The sequence below is a fragment of the Sus scrofa genome, chromosome 5 (genome assembly GCF_000003025.6).
Source record: "Sus scrofa isolate TJ Tabasco breed Duroc chromosome 5, Sscrofa11.1, whole genome shotgun sequence".
NCBI lineage: Eukaryota > Metazoa > Chordata > Mammalia > Artiodactyla > Suidae > Sus > Sus scrofa.
Window position 1 is genome coordinate 7,188,702 of NC_010447.5, and position 26,998 is coordinate 7,215,699.

General features: G+C 52.9%; 2 protein-coding genes and 1 long non-coding RNA gene across 3 annotated transcripts in view; 2 read left to right on the top strand and 1 right to left on the bottom strand.

Moving 5' to 3' along the window:
- Positions 1 to 12,728, bottom strand: part of ZC3H7B (zinc finger CCCH-type containing 7B) — a 52,806-nt gene extending 40,078 nt beyond the window's left edge. The window contains exon 1 of the mRNA XM_021091458.1: positions 12,136 to 12,728. The gene's annotated coding sequence lies outside the window, so the exon portion shown is untranslated. The remainder of the gene's footprint in view (positions 1 to 12,135) is intronic.
- Positions 12,862 to 20,335, top strand: LOC110260635. Its single transcript, XR_002343885.1, has 2 exons — positions 12,862 to 12,986; positions 19,287 to 20,335. It is a non-coding gene; the product is annotated as an uncharacterized LOC110260635 (long non-coding RNA).
- Positions 22,273 to 26,998, top strand: part of RANGAP1 (Ran GTPase activating protein 1) — a 29,992-nt gene continuing 25,266 nt past the window's right edge. The window contains 2 exon segments of the mRNA XM_021091461.1: positions 22,273 to 22,521; positions 25,033 to 25,182. Coding sequence (XP_020947120.1) covers positions 25,071 to 25,182 — 112 coding nt within the window. The 5' untranslated portion in view covers positions 22,273 to 22,521; positions 25,033 to 25,070.

The following is a 26,998-nucleotide window of genomic DNA, read 5'->3' on the forward strand; positions in this document are numbered from 1 at the left end:
TAGGGGTCGAATTGGAGCTGTAGCTCCGGCCACAGCCACAGCAATTCGGGATCCGAGCCACATTTACAATCTACACCACAGCTCACAGCAACGGTGGATCCTTAACCCACTGAGCGAAGCCAGGGATCAAACCTGCATCTTCATGGATACTAGTCGGGTTTGATAACCCCTGAGCCATGATGGTAACTCCAGGATTTCTTTTTTCTTTCTTTTTTTTTTTTTTTTGGTCTTTTTGCCTTTTCTTGAGTGGCTCCCTCGCCATATGGAGGTTCCCAGGCTAGGGGTCTAATCGGAGCTATAGCCACCGGCCTACACCAGAGCCACAGCAACATGGGATCCAAGCCACGTCTTCGACCCATACCACAGCTCACGGCAACACTGGATCCTTAACCCACTGAGCAAGGCCAGGGATCGAACCCGCAACATCATGATTCCTAGTTGGATTTGTTAACTACTGCGCCACGAGGGGAACTCCAGGATTTTTTTTTAGAGAGTGAAAAAACTAGGAGTGACCTTAATGTCTACCAGTAAAGAATTAACTTAATCAGCTGAGCTGTGGTATTCCCATACCGTGGACTACAAGACAGCTATGAATCTATACGTATATTGCCATGGAGATGCCTCTGCACATGGTTGAGAAAGGGAAAAAAGCAGCAGATTTCAGAACAGTTTGTGTTGCACGATTACATCTGTGTGCAACGCATGCTGATACAAAGAAGGCGTTTGAGAGAATGTTCTCCACGTTAACTGGTTCTCTCTGGGGACTGCCATCCGCCAAGAGGCGATAGGACGCAGACCACGTTCCTTCCTGCTTTATATACCTCAGCGTGGTTTAGACTTTTTGGCAGAGAGCACGTCTTAGCTTTGTCATCTGAAATACAAAAGGAGATGACGGACTTGAGGCCAACAGTCGGACAGGCGCCAAATGGGAACCAGCAGCCTACGTTTCAACCCAGCGCTCAGGGCCTGCCGGAATGTCCATGCATGGTTCTTCCCAAGGAAAAGACCAAACCAGTGAGCTGAGAACCATCAAGGAAACACGTGGGGTGTTTTTCCCACTTTGGAGAAGGGTTGAAAGACAACAGAACTTTAGAGACTCAGACCTTCATCAGACCAGGCAGGGCCTGTGCCAGCCTCTTCCACACCCCAACCTCTGGTCCTGCGTTTGACATACAGCAGAGCCTCAGGAAATGGCAGTTTGGATGGCGAAGAAACGGATGAATGGGCATCAACTCATCCAACCCAGGCATTACACAGATGAGGAGGAACGAGTGTTGAATAAATGAGAAGAACCGATACCAAGATAAATTAAGAATTGAGTAATAATATTAACAATTCCTGAGTGGCTGCCATGGGCCAGGGGCTGTCCTGAGCCCTGTACACGGAATACCTTCCTTAAGGCTCAGCCAATCCTATGCGGTAGGAACGGCCATCACTCCCATTTTGCAGAGGAGAAGTTAAACGACCAGCCCAAGGACACACAGCTGGTACATGGGGGAGCTGGGATTCAGACTCTAGCAGCCTGGCCCCAGAGCCCACACGCATCACCGTTACCCTGACTGTCGCCCAGGAGGCACTCAGCCCTGGCCCCGGGACCCTGAGTCTGTCATCGCACTCAAGTCTCCCCCACCCCCAAATAATTCCCTCCTCGAATCCTGAACCCCCTTCTGGCTAACCTTCCTTCCCTTTCTTGGTCACATGTTACGGAAGAGTTGTCTCCGCTGTCTCCACAGCCTCACGTGCTACTCCACCCCCCAACGCAGAGCAGCCCACACCTGCTCCACTGAAGAGACGTGCCAAGGGTCCTCCCCAACCCGGGGACCCCCTAGCTGCGGAGTCCAGGAGGGGACAGTTTTTACTGGCCTTGCCTCGGACTCTCGGCTGCAAGTGCCAGGCCCTCCTCCTCCTCTGCCCAGGTCTTCCGTTTAAGGGACAGTGTCCTGCTCGCCTCACTCCCCATGCTCTCCCCACACGAGCTCTTGCATTTCATGATCTCGTGAGTCATGTCGATGACTCACAATCTGTTCCTCCCACCAGGCTCACCCCCTTCCCAATATTTCAGATTCACGTCTCTTACCTTCTGGACAGTGCTACCCTGATGGCCGATACCCAGGCTGCCTGTGACCGAGGTACCTTTCCTAATCCTGGGCCCTTTCCTGCCTGGAAGGCTCTCCTCCCCACCTCACCCTCCACCCTCCCCCCGCCTCCGCCAGCCAACTCCTACTCATCCTTTAAGACCCAGCTTGGATGCCTCCAGGTCCAGAAAGTCCTCCCATTCCAGCTGGGCGCATCCCCAGCTTAACTCTGCAGCCTGTCTCCTCGTCTTGCTCCTCACCCATTATTCCCCAATTCCAGTCACAGATCCAACCCTCCTCCAGCTCTCGGTCAATCTCCAAGTCCTCCCCCCTTTACCTAAGCCACTTCTCTATCCTTCTCCATCACATCCACAGGCAGGGCTCTCCTCACCTCTGGCCAACAGCCACCAACGAGCCCCCGCCTGCACTGGTGGCCAGGGCTATCGGTCTAACAGATACAGGGCCGTGTCACGCCCCTGCTCAAACCCTTCCACGTGTGCGTGCACAGAAATGAACGCAGCTTTAAGGAAAGGTGAAAAGTGACTATCTCCGTAGTCCAGTAACGCGCCAATGCCAGTTTTCTGGGTTTGATAATGTCGACTAGTTGTGTAAGACATCGCCACCAAGGGAAGCTGGAAGGGAACTTGGTACTATTTTTGCAACTTCCTGTGCATAAAAAGGTAAAAAACAAACAAAACCTTCCGCAACACCCACTGTCAGGAGGACAAAGGCCAAGGTGCTCCTCCGGGGCACGCAGCACCCGTGGCCTGGCCTGGAACGTGACACCCCAGCAACTTTGGACCAGCCGGCTTCCTGTTCAAGCTGCCCGCTCTTTCTGGAACAACACGAACTAACGCCCCAGGCTTCTTTGAAGCTCAGCTGAGGTGGCTCCTTTACCAGGAAGGTCTCCTTCCCCAAACCCACTGAGCACAGTACCCCAGCTCACCACAGGCGCTGCACTGATCCTTGTCAGTAAAAAGCATGTGCTCGTGTCCCCGTTCTCTCCCTAAACTAGGAGCCCCCTGAAGCTAGAAGCTGCATCTGAGTCATCTCTGAGCAGCACAGAGAAACAGCGCCCAGGAATATATTCTGAGGAGGTGGAGTCTCATGAGTCCTGGAATAACAGTGACGATGCCGATTTCAATCATCACTTATTAAGCACTTTCTCCTCCCAGATGTTCTTCTAAGAGCTTTAAGTTTGACACTTAATCCTGGAGTTCCTGTCATGGCTCAGTGGAAACGAATCTGACTAGTATCCATGAGGACATAGGTTCGATCCCTGGCCTTGCTCAGTGGGTTAAGGATCCAGCGTTGCTGTGGCTGTGGTGTAGGGTGCAGATGCAGCTCGGATCTGGCGGGGCTGTGGCTGTGGCGTAGGCCGGCGGCTACAGCTCCAATTTGACCCCTAGCCTGGGAACCTCCATATGCCACGGATGCAGCCCAAAAAAGACAAAAAAAAAAAAAAACCAAACAAAAACAAAACAAAAAACCCACCCACTTAATTAACCTCCCTTAAGAAAGTACTATTATCATCCCCATTTTACAGATGAGGAAACCAAGGCGCAAGGAGGGGTCGTGACCTGCCGGGGTTACCATTAGTAAGAGGCAGAGCTGGGCTTCGGACTCTGGCAGTTGGCCTTGGGAGCACACACAGCATCACCTCCCAGCTTAAGAGTGCTCCCCCCATCCGCTCAGGCTGCCTTCAGCCTAGACCCACACTCCAGCCCCCGGCCCACCCCTGCACCTGCGGCCTGCAGACGGGAACAGCACCTGAGGTTAGATCATCTTCCTGCCTGGCACGTACTGACAGCCAGGAAGGCTTTCATTTCGCAGCCCTGACCCCCTAGCCCGCTTTCCAGGGCTGCACTCATGCCTTCCCCGTCGTTCTTCCGCGCCCCGTCTGTCCACCCACGCACCCTCTGCTCCGAGGAGGTCAGGGAGCGGTCCAAGCTCACTTCTGGAGACTACCTACTGGCCGTCGGGTACCTTCTATGGCAGGGGTTTTGAACCTGGGGCCCAGGGAGAGAATTCAGGGGTCTGGGACCTTTCTTCTGGGGTCTGGGGAACATTTATAATTTTTCCACTAACTTCTACCTGAGAGTGAACACCCCCCTCGACTACGAACGGAGGCAATGCACCACCAGAGTGTCAGACAAGACATCACAGCTTTTCTCCCTGTCACATGTCAGCGACTGCAGACGTAAGGTGTTCGTGCTTGCCACAACTTCGAAATCACGGCACTTAGGTTAGACTCGCTGCTAAATCTTATTTGTTAGTGCTTCGTCAAAAAAGCCCAGCTGTAGTTCAAGAGAACAGGTTTCCTTTGCAACCTTGTGTGTTTCGCTTTATTTAAAAAGAGTGTTCTGAGAAGGCATTCATGGGCTTCCCCAGGCTGCCCGGCAGGTCTGCGGTGCAGAGGGGATTTAGAAGCCCTGCTCTCAGGAATCCTGTTATTTATCCCTACAATAATCTCACCGTCGGTGCTATTATCCCGTTTCGCTGAAAAACGAGGCTTGCAAAACAAAACGTTTTTTTAAATGAGGCTTGGAGGGATCCATGACCTGCCCAAGGCCACACTGCTACCCAGGAAGAAGGCTGCAGACACTGGCACGCCCCAGGCTCCGCCAGGATCGTGTCCAGGAATGGACCTGCTGTGGACGCCCACAGGCCTCAGCAGGCCGCGCTCTGTTTCTTTAAACTGGCCACCTTGAATAGAAACGAAAGTTCAAGAAACTTCCGCCAGGCCTCCCCCACTGCCCCACCACAAGCCAAACTGACAGCTGCAAAGCATGAATCCTCTTGTGCCTGCAGCATTCCGGTTACAGAGGGCTTTTCCTTTCTTCATCTTGTCCTTCTCTTTCCCAACAACCTGAGGACCCATCTACATAGAAGGGTTCAAACCCACATCTCTCCCCAGGGGCATAGCCTCTACGCCAGCTTCCCCATCAAGACCAGCCCACTATACTGCTAAAGGGAGACACTGAAACAATGACTTTTTTTTTTTTTTTTAAATAGAAAAGTAACAGAAGCTCATTGTAAAAACCCTTGGGAACCATGGGAGCGTATACTTAAAAAAAACCACCCAGAATTTGCCCAGAGTCCCCAGAGCTCAGGGTGACTGCTTACTTTTTGGTTTTTTTTAGCAACTGAGAAGTCACTGCTCCTGTTCATGGCAGCAGAAATCCTGGGTCCTACCACCTGGGCACCAAGACAGTTTCATGGGCTGCTCTGCCTACGTCACTGCCTGAAGACAGACTGGGGCAGTGCAAAGAGCCCGGAGCCGGGTTCCAATCCCAGCCCTGTCCCACGCTAGCTTTCAGGATATCAATCTGAACCTCCGTTCTGACATTTACAAGATGGAGCTAATGATATCCACTATTTTGCAGATTTACATGGTCCCCCACACACACACACACGAGGTCAGAAATTTGTGTTTTGGCTGAACTGGGTACTGTCAGAGAATACTTGGCAACTTTCGAAATTATCCTGTAAAGGAGTTCCTGCTGTGGTGCAACATGACGGGCAGCTTCTTCTGCAGCCCCGGTGGCTGGTTCAATCCCAGCCGGCACAGTGGGTTAAAGGATCCGGCGCTGTCACAGCTGCAGCGTGGGTTGCAACTGCAGCTCGGATCTGATCCCTGGCCTGGGAACTCCATATGGCATGGGGCAGCCAAAAAGGGAAAAAAAAAAAAAAAAAAAGATCATGTAAGTATTTTTCAAACAGTCAACACCAATTTCTTTGCAGTTTCTATCTAGGCCGCTCTTTTTTGGCAAGGGCTGCCCTGGACCACACCGCTACTATTATTCATTTACTCAACAAATAACCACAGGACAGGTTTATATGCTCTGGGCTCCGCCAGATACCGAGGGAACAAGGTTAATGAAGTCGCTGGCCTTGGGGAGCTTGTGGTCCATGTGTGGAAAGATAAATAAAAAGGCCAGTGTTAAATGCACGAGATAAGTGAAGACAGAGATAAGAGCCGCAAAGAAACTCAAACAGGAAAAGCGCCAGGACGTGATGGGGGTGGGCTGGGCCGGGAGCCTGGGGAAGGCCCTCCTGACCAGGTGGCATATAAGAGAGATAAGGAGCCAGCTGTGGGAACATGGGAGAAGGGAAGGGCACACCTGGCACAGGGTATGGCTAAGGCAATGGCCCTGAGCTGGGAACAAGCACGTGAAGGCCATGTAGGGAGCAAGGTGCAAGGGACGGGCTGAGGCCGGTCACAGAGCTACACGCAGGCCACGCTGGGCAGTCAGCACTGCTCTGCGTGTGCCAGGAAACCACTGGCAGGTTTTCAGCAGCGGAGGGACAGGGTCTCGTTCCCGCCTTGAGAAGATCCTCTGGGTCGCTGCATTGAGGATGGATGACAAGAGGGGAAGGTGGCAGATTAGTTAGGAGGCTACGGCAGGGGTCCAGGCCAAGGTGGACAGTGGAGAAGATCCAGGAACATTCTGGAGGTTTTAAAATGTTTTGGGTGAGGAGTTCCCGTCGTGGCTCAGTGGTTAATGAATCCGACTAGGAACCAGGAGGTTGTGGGTTCAATCCCTGGCCTCGTGAAGGGGGTTAAGGATCTGGCATTGCCATGAGCTGTGGTGTGGGTCGCAGACGTGGCTCGGATCCCACGTTACTGTGGCTGTGGTATAGGCTGGCGGCTACAGCTCCGATTAGACCCCTAGCCTGGGAACCTCCATATGCCACAGGAGTGGCCCTAGAAAAGGCAAAAAGACCAAAAAAAAAAAAAAAAAAAGAGTTTCAGGTGACCCCACCCATGACCTCACACTGGGTGGTCTTTATAGCTTTCAAAGTCCCTTCATTTGAGTCTAGAGGAAACCTGGGGCGGAGGGGATGGAATCAGCAAGGCCCTTTCAGAGACGAGGGGACTGCGACAAGGCGATGAGATGGTGGTGCCCCGGCTCACGGCGAGGGGGTGCTGGAGCTGGGAATGAAAGCCAGGACTTTGGACTCCCTGCCCTGCGGTCCTCTGCCTGCACAGGAACAGGATATGACATGGAATGTTCCAGAAACCAAGAGCTTAGCTGAGCTTCCGAAAAGCCCATGAGGGTCACAGCCTCGACCTGCCTGCAGCCGTCAAGGAAGGACTCCGCAGACGCTCACCCACGGAGCCCAGCACTTCAGAAGACTGTTCTTGGCCCAGGAAATGTGACACCCTGCTCCCTCTCTGAGTCACAGTGCAGACAGGGCAGGCAGAAGCCAAGAGTGGGTGGCCCATCGGTTTTCTTCTGAAAAGCGGGGACTTCTCTCACCTTGAAGGATTATCATGAGGATTAATGAGAGACCTTGGGCAAAGCACGATACAAATGTTAGAAAATTAGGGTTTCCAGACAGGTGAGAAAAGAGTTCCATGGCGACTGAGATGGCTTGAAGGCATCTCTCCTGCGGGCCTGGCTCCCTCTGACCCCATGCTCTACCTCAGCCATGACTGAAACCTCAGTCTTTTCATCTACAAAATGGGGCTGCTAATAATCGGTCCTGCCTTGAAGAGTCCTTAAGCGGAGTCAATAAAAGAAAGCACCAAAAGTGCAAGCACAGTGTCGGTACGCAGCCACATTCCAGACCTGGTGGCTGCTGTCGCGACTGCCACTGTCACCATCAAGCACAGCCTCTGATTCTCGGCTCAGAAATTGCTGCTGAACTGAAGTCAACTACGGATGGGTCCTAAAGGCAGAAACGCAGCTGCCCCTTCCCTCTGGGCCTCCCCAGCCTGATGGGGAGACAGCGCTAGTACACCTGCAGAAGCCATCAGGGCGCCTGCAAAGAAACGGACTCACCGGGAGACATAAACAAGGTGGGAAGGAGCCCCATGGCTGGTGATGACAGAGCAAGGAAAACGAGCCCGTTTTCTATGGGCCATTAAATGTGATGAAAGGAGCTGGCTTCTGTGGAGGCTCCTGGGAACTGACATGCAGCAGTCACTTCATCAACCCAGGCTGAGCCTCCAGCTTTGGCTGCAGCCAGACCTCCTCAGAGGACACCTTCCGCCGTCTGAACTCCAGCACCGCCGCCCGCCTCACCAGTCTCCTGTCTCCCTCCCTCCCTCCCGGCCTTCCCTACCCACCCCCCACTGGGCCACCTCAAGAGCCAGACTGCCCGCCTTTGCCCTTCAGTTCTGTCGCTCATGCAAGGCCAGTTAACCTCTCTGTGCCACCCTTTCTTCATCTGTAAAATGGGGGTAATTGCAATGTCCACCGAGAGGGCCACGAGGAGATTAAAGAAGCTCATCCAGGAAACGGTGCTCACAACAGCTGGCCACTAGCTCATCGCTAGGCTGGTGCCTGTCAAGTTACTTAAAAATTAGAAACCCCCTGGAGTTCCCGTCATGGCGCAGTGGTTAACGAATCCGACTAGGAACCATGAGGTTGCGGGTTCGGTCCCTGCCCTTGCTCAGTGGGTTAAGGATCTGGCGTTGCCGTGAGCTGTGGTGTAGGTTGCAGACGCGGCTCGGATCCCGCGTTGCTGTGGCTCTGGCGTAGGCCAGTGGCTACAGCTCCGATTCAACCCCTAGCCTGGGAACCTCCATATGCCGTGGCAGCGGCCCAAAGAAATAGCAAAAAGACAAAAAAAAAAAAAAAAAAGGAAACCCCTCTAGCTCCTCTCATCTGAGTCTCCTTTCCGATTCCCGGGCACTGGGCTTCTCCCAGAGGTGACCACCGAACATCACCAAGCTCAGGGCTCCTTTTCAGAAAAGGAGACTTGGGCCTGGGGAAGCCAAGGGACCACAGGGGCAGAGCCTGACGTGCACCTGACCTCACACCTGCCAGCCCCACTGTGCTGTCCCAGGGGATCCACCAGTCCCTATTTACACTGCCCTGCCTTTGTCAAGCTCAGGGCCTGCCCTCAGAACGCCCTTTCGCTGGCCTCCTCAACCCATCTTTCAAATGTTTAAATGGCAGTCCTCTCAGAAGACCTGCCACCCCCGCACCCGGTGGGGGGGGGAGGCAAAGTAAATTTTCTTCCTCTACACGGAGGCATCATTCGACCCGACAACGCCATGGCTGAACGTGTTCTCCCGGCACCTCCGCTGGGGCCTGGGACGCTGAGGGTGAATCAGACCCTGTCCCTGTCCTTGGGAAGCTCGGGTGAAGCATCCTTATCTGTCTCCTCTCCAAGCTACTAGTTCCTCCGAGGCACTGAGCCAGGGGTCGGCAGGCACGAAGGAACTGAACTTCCATCTCCATGCTTGGGCCCAGTCTTCCTTCCACCACCATCCTGGCTTCGTCAGTCATGCTTCCAGAAATCTAGAGTTCTTGCCCTGGGCCAGCCCCATGAGGCCAGGGGCCAAGGGCTAGTTCAGTAAAACTCCCTGGCCTGGGGGGGCCTGCTGACCTTTCCGCTTAAGCCTTCACCCCCGAGCACTGGCCAGTTCAGACCTCCTTGCTCTCTGCTCTTGTTTACATATGTGGGTTGGAGGTGGCCCAGCCCTGACACCGTGAAGCACACTCCACAGGCACGCAGGACTGGCTGCAAATCCAGTGGGGAGACCTTGAGCCAGCCACATAAACGGCGTGTCCCTCTGTTTCTTCATCTGTGAAGTGGAGATAACCATGCCTACCCCTTACGGAGCCACTGTTGGAACAGGAGAGCATGTACATGAACCACCCCCCCCAGCACAGAAGCAACTGTGGGGAGCCCAGAATCCCCTACCTCTTCGTCGCCCCGGCCAAGCCTCCCCATTCCTTCAAGCTCAAGATCCACTGCCTGGAGGAAGCCTCCCTAACTTTTCCAATTCACCCTGAGAGCTCTCTCTTCTCTCCCCTCCCACCATATTCCCCAGGGCTGACCATTTCCTCGTTCTCTCCTTGGTTCACGAGAGTGAACGTTCTCTCTGCAGCCAGCCTCTAAGTGGCAAACTCAATCCAAGCCTGCCCCACGGCATCACACTATGCTCACAAGAGGTGCTGGAAAAGCATCTTGCTAAGGCAGCCAGGACTTTGGGAGAGGGTGAAGGTTTGGGGGCCGAACACCAGGCGGGATTCCTAGCTCTGCGATGTGACTTTCCAGGGAGACCTTCAACCCTCTAAGCCTCAGGTTTCTCATCTGGAAAACGAGGATCGAAAAATGTCGAGCTGACATGGTTGCTATGGAGGACAGATGAACCAGCATATGTGAAAGCCCTTTTGTTATAAACGAAAAAAGTGCTATTTAAGGGATTATTATTTTCAGATTCTCAAATCCAAAGCTACTGATGCTTCAATTTGCCGATACCTAAGACTCAAGAGACTAGCTCATCCCACAGAGCTTCTTAGCCCCAAATAATCCCCCCAAACCCACATTCCCTTTTTTTTTTTTTTTTTTAGCCACACTCTGGGCATGCGGAAGTTCCTGGGCCAGCGATTGAACCTGTGCCATGGCAGTAACCTGAGCCGCTGCACTGACAATGCCAGTTCCTTAACCCATTGAGCCACACGGGAGCTCCGCAAACCCACATTCTTCACTGTCCATCCTAAACAAGAAGCCAACAACCTCGAATTCACAGCATCCATGGGACACGAACTTCGTCCCAGCTCAGGGATCACAAAATCTCTCTCCCATCCTCAGATCTCAGCCCTCACAGCACAGGTTTCTCCCTCCCAGCTTCAGGAAGCCCACCCCTCAAACCTGCTCCAACTGCGAGAGGCCAGGCGTCATTTCTAGCGTGCAGTCCCCCTGTCTACGGGAAGTGAAAACGGGGAAAGACCGCCAAGGTAGATACGGATGCATGTGAGGAGAGGGGAGAGGAAGTCTTGGTAGTAGAATTACAGATGCTGCTGGAATTCTGTGTCCAACAGTTGCTAAAGGTACGATAATGACCGCATTTGTGTGAACATTCAAGGACCTGCATTCTGCTACGTTCATGGAGCTGGATGAACTGCAAGCACTGAGGAAAACTGTAAGAAGTTGGGGTTCAAAGACTTGTACCCAGGAACCAAAGTCCCAGGAAGCATCCCCAAAGGAATGGAAATCCCTGATCAAGTCGCTATGGGCCCCCAGTCCCCACCCGGCCCAGCCCCCTTCTCCAGCCCCTCATTCCTATTCCAACCCCTACTCTTCCCAATTAATGCCAAGTTGGCACCACTGACATCCAAGTCGTTTCTACAAGCTTTTTTCCCCTGGGAATCCTGCTTTGTCTCTGTGAAAGACCCCCAAACCGGACACCTTCTAAATCTCTGAGCCAGACGGTTTTGAAGGGGGAAGCAAGGAAAGGAAGGAGCGGGCCGGGAGGGGTCCCTGCCGCCCGCGGAGGGCGGGAGGGGGATCTGAGGCCGGGGTGGGTGGCTCCCGCGCACCCATCTCCGGGGGCGCCCCCCAGGCACTGGAGCTGTCCCTCGCAGCTCGTTCCTGACCGCACGACGGACCCCTCGCTAGCCTCCCAGCCCAGGGACCGCTCCTGCGACCGGAAATGCCCCCCTACTCAGACCGCGCCCCCCTTTCCTGCTGCCCCCTCCCTGGGGCCCGGCCACAGGCCCCGGATCCCCGGGCTCGAGTGGCCGCTGCAGCCGGCAGGGGCAGCCCGTCGGCGGCCGCGGTCCTCGGCCCGCGCTGCGGTCCCTCCAACTCCCCGCGCTGCCGGGCCAAGGCGCACACAAAAGGAAGGAGCGCGCGGCCAGCGACCCCCCCCCAGCCAACGCCCTCGACCCCCATAGCGGGGACCCTCAAAGTATCCGCGCACCCCAAAGCTCCGGACGCGAAGGAGAGAACCCCCCACCGCGCTCAAGAACATTCCAAGCCCCCCCGCGCGGGGGGGGGTTGCCGAGGCGGCCAAACCACCCAGCGGCAGGTGCCCCCGGCCGCACGATAACTTTGAAACTTCGGGGCAGGGCACGGGGGCAGGGAGGGGGAGCCCCAAAAAGGAGGAAAGCGGGATTGGGGAGCTGTTTCTTTATTTTCGCAAAATCCACTTTCCGGGTGGCCCCGCGCAGCTCCGGCCTGGCCAAGGTTTTCCCGCGCCTCCTCCCGGCCCCGCGCGGTCCCCGGGCGCCCCGAGCCCTCCCGCGCCCGCCGCCAGTTCGCAGTCGGGCCCCGGCCTCTGCCCCGCGGGGCTCGGGCCGCACACAGCACTCACCTCGGCCGGGCTGCGCTCCCCGCGGGCCTGCGCCGAGCCCGATAAATGGTATGCTATGACTAGAGGTATGATTACGTTATTATTATTAGTAATAATAAGAGTAAATGCTATTTAATTACGGGCGGCCGCATCCTGCTCCCGGCGCCGCCGCCCCGGCAGCTCCGTCCATGTGGCTCCGGAGCGCTTTACTTTCATTTCCAGCCCCCTCGGCCGGCCGCTCGCGGCAGCACCCGCTGGAGGCACCGTCTCCCTGCAGTTCTTCCTCCTCGGGTCCTAGAGCGCGGCTCCCCTCGCCTGGCGCCGGGGGTGGGCGGCGCGGGCTGCGCACCTGGGGGCGGAGGGGGCGGGGAAGTCCCCCTTCCCCGTGGCAAGCTCATGCCTGGCATGCACCTTTATTTTCTTTGAAAGTGGCCTTCCCTCTTAGGGCTTTTCTTTTGGCAATTCTGCATTTCGGGGCGGATGCTGGTCTAAGGCAGCGCCTCCGCCCTGCCTCCTGTGGGTAAAAAGCCCCCGGGTCTCCAGATGCTTTCATTGACGGCATCCCCAAAGCCTAGTTGCCTTCGGTCCAAAGACGAGGACCGAAGGCTCAGAGAGGCATCGGGACCGCCTTCGGCTGTTGTACAGGCTTTCCCGAAAAGATTTGAGACTGCTTAGAAGACCCAGAAGGTAAGGGGAGATCAAGGAAAGAGAAACCAGCTCCAAGCATCCCCTGGCACTGCCGCAGAGCTGGCCAGGTCCAGGTTGGATTCGAATACAGAGCTTCAGATTCCAAATACGGTGTCATCCCACCCTCCCACCGCTGGTCCATTGATTCCTGAGAGAGTTCTGGCTCCTCTTCATTTTACACTCATGTATGTATATGTGCATGTATGTACATATATGTATGTGTGTGTGTACATTAATGTATTAAAGATCTGCTGTGAGCCTAGCAGATTTATTTTTACAAATGTTCTCTTTTCTACGTTTGTGCCAGACAAAACCCTAGGAACTGGAGATACATGCTGAGACAAATTTTAAACACACTGTGATCAATGCTGGGAAGAACAGGAAACTAGCTCAGTTTACTTATTTAATTCTCACCATAATCCTGGAAGATGGTTTGGGGGTTGTTTTGATTTTTTTTTTTTTTTCAGGGCCGCACCCAGGGCATATGGAAGTTCCCAGGCTAGGGGTCGAATCAGAGCTTCAGCTGCCGGCCTACACCACAGCCACAGCAACGCCAGATCCCTGACCCACTGAGTGAGGCCAGGGATAAAACCCACATCCGCGTGGATGCTAGTCAGATTCGTTCCCGCTGTGCCACGATGGAAACTCCCTGGAAGGTGGGTTTTAGCATGCCTGTGTGCAGATGAAGAGCTGAGGCTTGGAGATTAGGTGACTTGTCCAAGGTGGCAGTTCTAACTCCAGAGTATCCTTCCCATGGCGTCCTCTACTTTTCATCATCTACTTTAAGGGAGCCTTGGAAAGGGGGAAAAAAATGCACCTGCACTGTCAGAATTTCTCAAACTCCTCCTCCCTTCACTACACTAAGATTTTTTTTTCAATTTTTTTTTTATTGTTTATTTTAGGGCTGCACCTGTGGCATATGGAGGTTCCCAGGCTAGGGGTCAGATCGGAGCTGTTTGCCGCTGGCCTACACCACAGCCATAGCAACACCAGATCCGAGCTGTGTCTGTGACCTACACCACAGCTCATGGCAGCACCAGATCCTTAACCCGCTGAAAGGCCAGGGATCGAACCTACAACCTCATGGTTCCTAGTTGGATTTGTTTCCACTGCGCCACAATGGGAACTCCCTAGACTACCGCACCTTGCCTCAAGTGAACTAGCTGGTAAACATTGTGGTGATTCCTCCATCCTGGGTTGCCAGCGGAATAACACACATCCTTAAAAGAGGATGGGGAGTTCTAGTCGAGGCTCAGTGGAAATGAATCTGACTAGCATCCATGAGGACACAGGTTCAATCTTTGGCCTCGCTCAGTGGGTTAAGGATCCGGTGTTGCCATGAGCTGTGGCGCAAGCTCGGATCTGGTGTTGCTGTGGTGTAGGTCAGTAGATACAGCTACGATTCAACCCCCTGAGCCTGGGAACCTCCATATGCCACAGGTGCAGCCCTAAAAAAAGAAAAAAGGACTGTCCTTTCTTTAAGGTAAATTCACCTGCACACCAGCCCTCCCCTCTGCTGCCCTGTCTCTTGAATTTGGCATCCACTACTTAAACTATCTGAGCTGCCTGAGATGGTAAATAAGTCCTCAGCAGACTCCACCCAGAGGGGACGGTGCTTTGAAGAGAAAGGCCCCGAAGCTGGTACCAGCAAGGTGCCCTATGTCCACACATTAAAGCTGAAATAACAGTCACAGCCACCACTTTTCATTTACTATGAGCCAAGAAATTTGTGCATGTTGGTTCTCTTACCCTCCCTCAAAGCTTGGAAGGTAGGGATTGTTTTTACCTATTTTGTGGTAAAGGGTCAGACGCAAAGCAGTTACATGACTTGGTTGAGGTCACACGGCTAAGAGAGAGAGCGAGACAATTCAGTTCCAGGCCTGTCCTGCTATAAGAGCACAGCATCGAGACGAGGCTATCTGAAATCTGGGTGCATCACTGGTTAATCCAGAACCCTATCATAGGATTGGGTTGCTGGAGAAGGGGAATCAGATATCCATGCTCTGACCTTTGAGGAACTGGCAAGTACATCATTCAGTTATCCCTTCTCTAGTAAGCACCGCCTGCTCCAGGTTTAAATCTGCCATAGCCTGGACCCAGGAAATGTCTCTTTTTTTTTTTTTTTTTTTTTTTTCCCACTGTACAGCAAGGGGGTCAGGTTATCCTTACATGTATACATTACAATTACATTTTTTCCCCCACCCTTTCTTCTGTTGCAACATGAGTATCTAGACAAAGTTCTCAATGCTATTCAGCAGGATCTCCTTGTAAATCTATTCTAAGTTGTGTCTGAGGAAATGTCTTATTATCACCTGGGGAGAGCTGAGCGCATGGCAGTCTTAGTTGCAGCTGTGTACAGTGTTCACTCATATCATTCCTCGAGGGAGCTCCTGTTGTGGCTTAGTGGGTTACACACCTGACTAGTATCCATGAGGATGCAGGTCCAATCCCTAGCCTCGCTCAGCGGGTTAAGGATCTAGCATTGCCCTGAGCTGTGGTGTAGGTCACAGACTTGACTACATTGCCAAGATCCTACATTGCTATGGCTGTGGTGTAGGCCAGCACCTGCAACTCTGATTTGACCCCTAGCCTGGGAACTTCCATGTGCCACAGATGCAGGCTTCAAAAGCAAAACAAAAACAAAACACCATTCATTGCCAGGCCTCATGCCAGCTCCTGCAACTGCATATAACCCCCTGCCCTCACAGCTCCAGCACAGTCCCAGGTCCCAGCCCTCCAACAAGCGGTCTCAACTTGGGGTTTAGGGCAAGACCCTGAAGAGGAATGCACAATTTTAGGCTTAGTTTGGGAATGATAAGAATAGTCTCTGGAGAGTTCCGGTTGTGGCACAGTGGAAACAAGTCCGACTAGTAACCATGAGGTTGCAGGTTGGATCCCTGGCCTTGCTGAGTGGGTTAAGGATCCGGCATTGCCATAAGCTGTGGTGTAGGTTGCAGATGCGGCTCAGATATGGCGTTGTCGTGGCTGTGGTGTAGGCTGGTGGCTACAGCTCTGATTCAACCCCAAGCCTGGGAACCTCCATATGCTGTGGGTGTGGCCCTAAAAAGACAAAATAAATAAATAAATTTTTAAACGAGAGAGAGGTAGGAATTCCCTTCTGGTTCAGTGGTTAGGATTCAGCACTTTCACCACTGTGGCCCAGGTTCAATCCCCGGTCTGGGACCTGAGATCCCACATCAAGCTGCTGCATGCCATGGCCAAAAAATGATAATAATAATGATAATAATAGAATAAAAATAACTTAAAAATTAAAATTAAAAAAGGAAAAAGTTCCCACTGTGCCTCAGCGAATTAGGAACCTGACTAGTATCCAGGAGGCTGCAGGTCCAATCCCTGGCCTCGCTCAGTGGCTTAAGGATCCAGTGTTGCTACAGGATAGGTCAAAGATGCAGCTTGGATCCTGTGTTGCTGCAGCAGCTGTGGTCTAGCCTACAGCTGCAGCTCCTAGTCAACCGCTATCCTGGGAACTAACATAGCCCGAAGTTGTGGCCCTAAAAATAAAAAATAAATAAAAGAATAAAATGAAAAAAAAATTTTAAGGAGTTCCCACTGTGGCTCAGTGGATTAAGAACCCAACATAGTATCCATGAGGATGTAGGTTTGATCCCTGGCCTTGCTCAGTGGGTTAAGGATCCAGTGTTACTATATGCTGCAGTGTAAGTCACAGATCTGGAGTTGCTGAGCCTGTGGTGTAGGATGGCAGCTGCAGCTCTGATTCACCCCTAGCCTGTGAACTTCCATATACCACAGGTGCAGCCATAAAAAATTTTTTAAAGAAAAATAAAAGATGAGAGAGGTGGACCCGTGAGCCTAAAAGCTGAGATAAATTATAATACAGGGACCCAAGGTCAGCACACAGTTGGATCTTAGATTTATACTAATTTTTAAAAATGGCTGTCAGTTTTCATTTAAGAAACGAACAGGGCCTTGTGCATAGTCGAGGCTCCATACCTGTCTGTGGAGTGAATGAATTCATTTAATCATGGTTGTTTATCACGTTTTCTAAAAAAGCAGCTAAAGGAGTCCTGGGCTTGAATCCAGGGGGAATGTGGTTTGAGTTATCTTTTATTTTTTCCTCTTTTTAGGGCCACACGCACAGCGTATGGAGGTTCCTGGGCTTGGGATCCAGTCTGTAGCCACCGCTGGCCCACACCACAGCCACAACAACACCAAATCCGAGCAGCTCCACAGCCATCGGCGTCTCATCTGCGACCTACACCACAACTCCCTGCAAGGCCAGATCCTTAACCCACTGATGGAGGCCAAGGATCGAACCCATGTCCTCATGGATGCTAGTTGGGTTCGTTAACTGCTGAGCCACTGCCGGAACTCCTGGTTTGAGTTATCTTTAACAGATGATATAGAACCCCTTCCCCTGGGGGCGGGGGCGAGGGAAGGGCGAGGGGCAGGGGGCGGCTCTCTAGCCACGCGGGGGAGGCTAGGCCCACCCCCTCGCTCCAGGGGCCCAAGGTCAGCACCCAGTTGGATCTTGGGACTGTCTCTCCACATTCCTCTCGCGTCTGACATAGCTCAGGCATTTGTTTTTGATCCGACTGAATGGCAAGTCTGTAGCCTTGGTAGCTCTTCAGGAAACCAGAATAAATATTGTTATTTGTGACATTTACAACTGGCAATTAAGTTTGCTTTCAGGCACCCGAATGGAATTTAAAACACTCAGTAAAGTAAACCAAACTAATCAGAGGCAGTCTGCTTTGCTCCTCAAAACATTTTTTTTTTTTTTTTAAAAGAAAACCACAAAGCAATAAAAACCACTGCATAGGAATTCTCTTGTGGCGCAGTGGGTTAAGGATCAAGTGTTGTCAATGCAGCATCTCAGGTCGCTGCTGGGGTTCAATCCCTGGCCTGGGAACTGCCACATACTGCAGGTGCAGGCAAACAACAAAAACCCCAAACAAACAAAAACCCTGCTGCACAACAGAAAGAGGTCTCGGAACAGCCACTTTTCCCCTATTCCACCTCACACTCACAAAGTTGCTTGTTTTGTGTGTATGTTGAAAAGAACACTTCCACTATCTCTTGTCTAAATTACTGCGTAATTTGGGCAGGTTGTTTGATATCTCTGGGCCTCATTTCTCTATCTGTTGAAAGGAGGAGAGAGATGGCCTAAGATGGTTCTATCTTTCTATCAAAGGTTTGTGGGGTTTTGTTTTTGTTTTTATTTTTATTTTTATTTTTTGCTTTTTAGGGCTGCACCTGTGGCATATGGAAGTTCCCAGACTAGGGGTTGAATTGGAGCTACAGCTGCCGGCCTACAGCACAGACACAGCAATGCCAGATCCTTGACCCACTGAGCAAGGCCAGGGATCCAACCTGTGTCCTCATGGATCCTGGTCGGGTTCATTACCGCTGAACAGGAACTCCAGGCCCACTTCTTGATGCCTTTATCTTGGGGGTCTCTGAACAAGCCTTCCCCCTGGATGCCCAGATACTCGATGTCCTTGTAGGCTGGGAGGGGGTGGGGGAGGCTCAAACTTGTGGATGGGGCAGATGGTGCAGGTCACACACACTCCCAGCCCAGCTCCAACCTGACACCTGCGGAGGGAGGGGGAGGGAGTCCAGGCAGGCGGGGAGGCCAGGCCACCCACCCAGTCTGGGCCCAGGATAGGTCCCCAGGGGCTGGCACACTAGGGTGGAGAGGGACTTCAGGGGGGCAGGGACCGGGAGGAGGGGGGCTGACTTAGGTCAAGGCAGCGGTGACCCATAATCAACAAGAAGCTTCTGTGGAGAAAACCCATTGGTTTAGGGTATGAGCTGCCTATCGAAATTTTTAAATTTTTTGATAAATAAATATACTACTCATACTTTATTTTTTTAATTGTTTTGTCTTTTTGCCTTTTCTGGGGCCACTCCCGAGGCATATGGAGGTTCCCAGGCTAGGGGTCGAATCAGAGCTATAGCTGCCTGACTAGGCCAGAGCCACAGCAGCTCGGAATCTGAGCCATGCCTGCGACCCACACCACAGCTCATGGCAATGCCGGGTCCTTAACCCACTGAGCAAGGGCAGGGATGGAACCCACAACCTCATGGTTCCTAGTTGGATTCGTTAACCACTGAGCCACGATGGGAACTCCTACTTGTACTTTAAATAAACATGTTCATCCTGGAGTTCTCTCTGTGGCTCAGTGGAAATGAATCTGACTAGGAACCATGAGGTTGCGGGTTCCATCCCTGGCCTTGCTCAGTGGGTTAAAGATCCGGCGTTGCCGTGAGCTGTGGTGTGGGTCGCAGACTCGGCTTGGATCTGCGTTGCTGTGGCTGTAGTGGAGGCTGGTGGCTACAGCTCCGATTGGACCCCTAGCCTGGGAACCTCCATATGCCGCAGGTGCGGCCCTAAAAAGACAAAGAACATTTTTTTTTTTTAATTTTTAAAAAATGTTCATCATAAAAAAAAAGTAAGTAATACTGGAAAAGGGAGTCGAGGGAGTTCTCTTCTGGCCTTTCAGATTAGGGATCTGGCGTTGTCCCTGCAGCCACTTGGGTCCCTGCTATGGTGGAGGTTCTGTCCCTGGCCTCGGAACTTCTGCATGCCGTGGGCAAGGCCACACACACACACACAAAAGGGAGCCCGAAGACCACCCCAAAGAAAAATCGGACTGATTCAATCAATCGGTCCTAGCTGGCATCGGCACAGGAATAGCATCAGGTCTGATTGGGAGCATCTCAGCCTTTTCAGATGATGATTCATCATAAGGACACATCAGTGACCCTGACTGGAGTCCAGTTCCAAGGAGGAAACCCGAAGCATCCGCGACAGGCCAGGCCCCAAGAGGATGCTGCCCAGAGAGAAACAGGACCTGCCCAGAGGCTCTCCCAGGCTGAGGAGGAAGCTGCCAAGAACAGTTTTACCTCTGACTGTGAAAAACCTCACAGACCAACTGCTATGGGGATTTGTAGCTTGCTGTGGGGCCCAGAGGAAGGGGACTCATTCTGGCTGGAGTGGCATAGGAAAGCTTCCTGGAGGAGGTGGCATTTGACAGGGGTCTGGTAAGCAGAGAAGGAGAGGTAGCGTGAAGAGGATCCACATCTCATAGTTGTGTGAACGGGGTCTGGAGCTTGAGTTTTCTAAGCTCTATGTGGGGAAGGGTGGCAGTGATGGTTGTAAAGATGAAATCAGCTGCATATGGAAGAATCTGGCACAAAATGCATTTAACCTTGAATGGCAGCGAATGCAGAAGCATGTACGTGAGCTGAGTTATGAGTGGTGTCTTTGGAAACGAGGGCGGCATATGTTGACAGTGATTATTTCTGGGCACTAGGAGTTTCACAGGTAATGTTTACTTTTCTCTTTATCCTGTTCTGTGTTGGTTGGAATGTTTACAAAGAACACATGCTATTTGCAAAATGGTTAAAAAGTTCTTTGTGAAAAGAAAAAAACTATTTGTGTTCTAATACTTAAAAAATAATTTGAACCTGCAGAAAAGTAGCGAAAATGTAACTCCTATCAACTTTCACCCAGATTCGCTTATTAACATTTTGCCACACTTGTACTCTCTCTCCCTTTCTCTCTTTCTGTAGATGTACAGTTTTTGAGCCACTTGAGGGTCAACGGCAGACCTCATGCTCCTAATTATTTCAGAATATAAGTCCCAAGAATAAGGGTGGTCTTTACATAACTCAGTACAAAAATAAAAATCAGAAGGTTGGAAGTTCCTGCTGTGGTTTCCTGGGTAAAAAGCCTGACTAGTATCCATGAGGACATGGGTGCAATCTCTGGCCTCACTTAGTGGGTTAAGGATCTGACACTGTCCTGACCTGTGGTGTAGGTTGCAAACACTGCTCGATCTGGTGTGGCTGTGGCTGTAGCATAGACTTGCAGCTGCAGTTCTATTCCACCTTAGCCTGGGAACTTCCATATGCTGTGGGTGAGGCCCTAGAAAGGAAAAAAAAAAAAAAATCAGAAAGTTTAACATTGATGCAATAGTGGTATCCAACATACAAATTGTGCTGTCTCAATATTGCTCTTTGTAGTAATTCCTCCCCCACTCCACCAGCAGGATCCAATCCAGGACCATGTATTGAATTTAATTATCCTCTCCTTTTATGTTTGTTATTTATTTTTTAATCCATCCCTCCAGCCCCCACACATGTGGAAGTTCCAGGGCCAGGGATCTAACCTGCTGTCAGGGCCCTGGGATCTTTCACGCTGAGATAGGAGGGAACTCCAATTGTGTCTTTATTTTTATTTTTCACTCTTTTAGGGCCACACTCTAGGTATATGGACGTGCCCAGGCTGGGGGTGGAATCTGAGCTGCAGCTGCAGGCCTAAGCATCAGCCACAGCAACACTGGATCCAAGCCGCATCTGTGACTCTACATCATGGATCGCAGCAACAGCTGGATCCTTAACACACAGAGCAAGGCCAGGGATCGAACCCGCATCCTCAGGGATACCAGTAGGGTTTGTAACCCCCTGAGATACAACAGGAACTCCCCCAATCGTGTCTTTAATCTGCAATAATTCCTTAGCTTTTCTTTTTTATTTTATTTATTTATTTTCATTTTTGGTTGCCTCGCGGATATGGAGCTCCTGGGCCAGGATCAGATTCGAGCCTCAGTTGCAACCTAAGCTGAAGGGGCAACTCCGGATCCTTTAACCCACTGTGCCTGAATGGGGATCAGACGGGCGTCCTAGCGCTTCCAAGGCGTGGATCCAGTTCGGCCACAGCGGGAGCTCCTCCTCAGCTGTTCTTTGTCTTTCATGACACAGACATATTTGGAAGAGCACGACCTCGTTATTCTGTAGCATGTCCCTCGGTTTAGGAATGCCTCATGTTTCCCCATGATTAATTTTATGCGGATGGTGATGCTGTGTCCTTCTCAGTACATCTCTGCGGGAAGTGTGCGACGAATGTCAGTTTGTCTGGTTACTGACGTTAAGTGGATCAGTTAAAGTGGTGTGGAAGTTTCTCTGCTATCGGGTTACCATTCCCCCCTTTTCCTCCCCTTTTTAATTTGTGGCTATTTATGTCAGAGGCTTCGAATGTCCTTCCAATTTCATGGGACAAAAAAAAGCCGAGGCTTTCCCTTTAGGAAATGGATACCTATTTCTTGCTGAATAGATCCAGCAGCCAGCCTTCGGCAGTGGCAGCCTTTGTCAATAAAGTTACGTGAACCGGGACCTTTCCGGAAGGGATCAGATGGTCCGGCCGCAAGGCATGTAGGGAATTGTGGTCGCTCTGGGCTCTCACCGCTAAACGCCGCCCAGTGGCCTCCCGGAGAAAAAGCCAGAAGCCGAAAAGGGTGGGCAAAGAGGGACTCGCGAAGGGCCCTGGACATGGTGCCTCACGGGAATTGTAGTCCGCGGGCGCTGTCCTGCGGCGCCCCGCTGAGTCCCGCGCAGGAGAACTGGACTACCGTACCCGACAGGCCACGCGCGTAGGGGGAAGGGGGAGCCGGACCGGGCCTCCAACAAATCAAATCGAAGGAAAGAAACTGCCGGCTTTCAAAATCCTCCTCCTCCGCCATCATCCGCCGCGGTGCGCGGAGCAGGTGGTGTTGAAGGTGCGAGCGGCGAGAACCGCTGGGATTGCTGACGGACAGGTGGGCTGGGCATCGGGCCTCTGGACTGGAGGCAGCGACCCCGACCTGATCTGACCCGGACCCTAAATCAGTCCTCGCCCACCTGGGCGAACGCGCGCGCTCCGGTCTCCCCACGCGGCGGCGGCGCCGCCTGTTTACGGTAGGAGCCGGGTCCCTTGCCTTTATCTGTCACCTGCCTGGGATTGGGGCGGGGGCGGCGCGGTCCTGGAACTGGGCAAGGAAGGTATGATTCCCCGGGGCGCTTTCTGCGTGCCCTCTCGGCCGAGCTCTTCGTGCCCTCGATGGCCGAGCGCGCGAGGGGGGTGAGAGTGGGGCGCTGGCCATTTACGCAAGTAAGGAAACTGAAGTTTGGAGAAGGTGTCAGGCCCACCCCGGCCGCCTAGCCCGCAGCTGCCAGCAGTGGCGTCGTCCTGTTAGCGTCGGTGTCATCTGGGGGCGGTGCGCGTCCGCCTGGGATCCCGGATGGGGCTCCCATGCTTCCCGCTTGTCATTTGTGGCTTGAACACGCGCGTCGCTTCTCCGCGGCCACCACCCGATGGGCCCACAGCCGCGCGGAGGGCCTGGACTGGCGCCGCAGACCCCGGGGCCAGTGTGAGTCACTGCTAGCACTTGACGGGAGCGGTGCCTGTGTACCTGTGGCAATCTGCGACACTCCTGTCCAGAGTGTGTGTAATGACAGTCTTTGCTTTGCTGGCCCTTTGCAGACCTTGGACCAATCAGTTCACCTCTCTGTGTGCCAGTCCCTTAGTCTTTATAGTGGATGGTGTGAGTGTACTGGACTGAGAAATGGACCCTTCTCCAGCTGAAGTTCTGTGTTCCTATTCCATCTGGTGGCCTCCCCTTCATTTTTCTAGCCTCAAATTGTCTCATACCAGAACTACAAGAGGTGGGGGTGGGGTTCGGGCTAGTTTTTATTCTTTTTTTTTTTTTTTGTCTTTTTCTAGGGCCGCACCTGCAGCACATGGAGGTTCCTGGGCTAGGGGTCTAATTGGAGCTGTAGCCTCCAGCCTACGCCAGAGCCACAGCAATGGGGGATCTGAGCCGCGTCTGTGACCTACACCACGGCTCACAGCAACGCCGGATCCTTAACCCACTGAGCAAGGCCAGGGATCAAACCCGCAACCTCATGGTTCCTAGTCAGATTCGTTAACCACTGAGCCACGACGGGAACTCCTAATTTTTATTCCATTTCATCCCTTCATTCTTGGAGCAGCGGATGAGGTGGTCCTGTCAACACACCTGTCAGACCACCGTCTCTCTATCATTGGTTCAATTTGTCACTCACAGTAAAAGCCAGAGTTCTTAAAATGCCATTTGCGACGGAGGCCCTTCTTCATTTCTCTTTTCCTCATCGCTCACCTCTTTTCCCCCTTCCCCTCTGTGCTCGCTCTAGCCCCCCTGCCCTCCTTGCAGTTCCTCTAACCACCCTTCCCCTACGGGAGCCTTTGCATTTGCTGTTTCTTTTGCAGGAATGTTCTTCCCCCAGATACTTGAATGGCTCAATCCCCGATATCCTTCAAGCCTTTGTTTCTTTCTTAATGATACCTTCTCTAACCATTCTGCTTTAAATTGCAGTAAACCCCCCCAAAACAACACACCTCTTTGTCCCTTCCCCTCTTAATTTTTTTTTCTTATCAACATCTGGGACACTAAATATCATTATTCTTCCCCGATTACCTGTCATTTCTCTTCGGGGAAGTGAAGTGACCCTTTCTACCGATCTGTTGAACCCTAGGCTGGAAGCTCTTTTTTTTCAACAGCTCTGTCCTTTTGCTCTATTGTGATGGTGGCTGTTGTGATGTAGAGATTTCTGGTCTCCTAGGAACCCCCGAGGTCTGGCTACCCTGGGCTGATAAGGCTTCTGGCCAAGATTGAAACCAGACGTGCAGTGGGCTGACCCCTGTGCCCCACCCCCAGAGTCATGCCAGCGGGGGTGGCGGGGGATTCCTTGGGATGGATGACCTGGATCCCTTAGCCATCTATGTCCTGTTTGAGGACTGGGACCCTCCAAGAGAGAGCAGCCAAGATGATCTGGCAGGTGTGTGCTCTGGGTAGACTCTTTGTAGCCTTTGTCTGGGACTCCATTGCCATTCACTGGTCAGTTCACAGGGCTTTGCTTGGGTCTCAGCTGAGACGTTGGGCAGAAGTAGTGAGATGGTCATTCTTCAGAGGCTGAAAAGTGATTCTTCTCCTTTCTTGCTGCCTTCTCCAGCTTTTTAGAACTGTGCCTTCCTTAATGCTGTTTTTATTTCTCCCAGTGGCTTAGCCCTTGGGGTTTCCTTAGCAGGTCTCCCCTGCTAAGCTGCCCAGGTGGGGTCGGGCAGCTGAAATGGCTGATGTCCTGCCCTCCCCTCTCCAACCTCGAGGCCCAGGAGACTCCTCTCTCTCCCTCTCTCTCTCTCTCTCTTTTTTTTTTTTTTTTTTTTTCTTTTTTGGCCATCCCGTGGCATTTGGAGCTCCCAGGCCAGGGATCAGATCCCAGCTGCAATCACCACCTCGGCCACAGCTGCAGCAATGCCATATCCTTTACCCACTGTGCTGGGCCAGGCATTGAACCTGGGTCCCAGCCCTCCCAAGATGCTGGTGATTCCCTGGCACCGCAGCGGGAACTCCAAGAGACTCATCTCTCCTAATGGACCTTTGACCTCAGTTTGCAGATTTCCAGGGGAGCCCACCAACGTGACCAACATGGCCTCTGAAGACATTGCCAAGCTGGCAGAGACACTTGCCAAAACCCAGGTGGCCGGGGGACAGCTGAGTTTCAAGGGCAAGAGCCTCAAACTCAATACTGCGGAAGATGGTGAGTTTCCTTGCAGCCGCCCAGGGAGGCACAGGAGTGAACACGCGAGCACTTACTCTTCCTGCTTGCCGGGCCCGCCTAGCTTCACTGTCACGTTATTTGTCCCAGCAGTTCTGTGAGCTCTGGTTGGGTCTGTCCCAGTGAGGCTTAAAGATGCCTTGCCTCTGAGCCCGCGGGAGGCATCCCTGCTGGTGACCGCCTGGGCCGGCAGCTGGGCAAGGCCCCTTTGTCTCTTGGAGAGGATGGTGAGCAACAAGGGACCACAGTTGGTGGCCGTCCCAAGATACAGGCCTGACTTCCTGCTTCAGATCCACCCCCACCTTCACCTTGGTGATCTGGAGCTGGTCTGGGAATAGTTGCCGTCTCTTCCCTAGAGCCGAGGCCCTCGTGGAGCTGCGTTCAACCGACAGTCCAGGCCTCTCGGGAGCTCTAGTCCGTGCAGCTGAATGGCCCTGGGGGAGGGATGGATGCCCCGTCTCTGAACAGAAATCAGGACTGGAGAGAACTAGTAACCGAATGCAGACCCTGTCTTTCCATTCCTGGCCGAGGCACGGCTGGCACTGATCAACCCTGGATCCCCTGGCACCTGAAAGTAAAGGCACCTACGTCAGAACTTGTGAGGCCGCTTGAGGTTCCGGCCCAACCAGAGAAACTGGTCTGGACTTGCCTGGTTGCCGTGGTGTGCAGGCAGGCGCGCCCCCCTCTGCTGGCTCAGAGGCTGCTGGAGTCCTTGGGTTGCTGGCAGTGTGGGGATGCCCGGTCCTGACGTCTCTGAAAGGCCGTAGAACTTAGAGTTCCTTCTCGCGCTTGGCCCTTGCATCATCCCTGAGGGAGGGAGAATGTTGCCCTTTGTGTAAATCGGGACACAAGGGCTTGGGAGACTTGAGTAACCTGCCTGAGGCCCTACAGCGGTAAATGGCAGAGCCGGGATTTTACCAGCGGTCCCGCTTCATCCCGGTTCCACGGCGCTTCTCAGCAGACGTTCAGCTCAGCCCAGTGAACGTGAATTTGCTCTTGAGCGCTGGTCGTTAGTGCTGTGTCAGGCGGTCCCGAGTGCCACACAGAGTATCTCAATTTAACCCCCAAAAGGTTTCATCCCATTTTGCAGGTTGGAAAATTGAGGCTCAGGGAGGCGGTGTGACTTTCCTAAGGGCACATCTAGAAGTGGGGAGCTGGGATTAAAATTCAGGTCTGGTCCTGAAATCCGTGCACATAACCACTTCACGAGCTGGGGCTGGACGTGCTGCCTCCCGTTTTGTGGTGGGTGACTGGGCCTGGCCAGTCTATAGACCTAGCCTCTGAGGAGCTGGTAACCTCAGGAAGAGGTGTGAGGAACCCAGGTAACTCCCAGGAGGGAGAAGGTGAAACATACCGAGAGGCAGGAACAGAAAGCTCTGGGAAGTGAGGCCGGGGGAAGGGATTGCTGTTAGCTCAGGAGGTGCAGGATGTCTCCCTGGGTGAGTGGGTACGTGGCGTGTCCTTGCAAGAGAGGGCACTGCAGGCGGGGAGAACCACGTGGGTTAGGCGGCCAAGACACACAGGGTGAGCTTGAGAGAGAAGTCAGAACCTCACTGGGAGCCTGGGCAGAGGCCCTGGAATGCTGTATGGAGGGGTCTGGTGGGTCCAGAAGGGGCCCCTCTCTTGGCTGGGAATGAGCCGGGGAGGGCAGGGGAGGGCAGGGGCCTGTGCACGAGGCCGTGAAGTTGATTAGAACAAGGCCTTGGAGTTCCCGTCATGGCTCAGCGGTTGACGAATCTGACTTACATCCGTGAGGACTCAGGTTTGATCCCTGGCCTTGCTCAGTGGCTTGAGGATC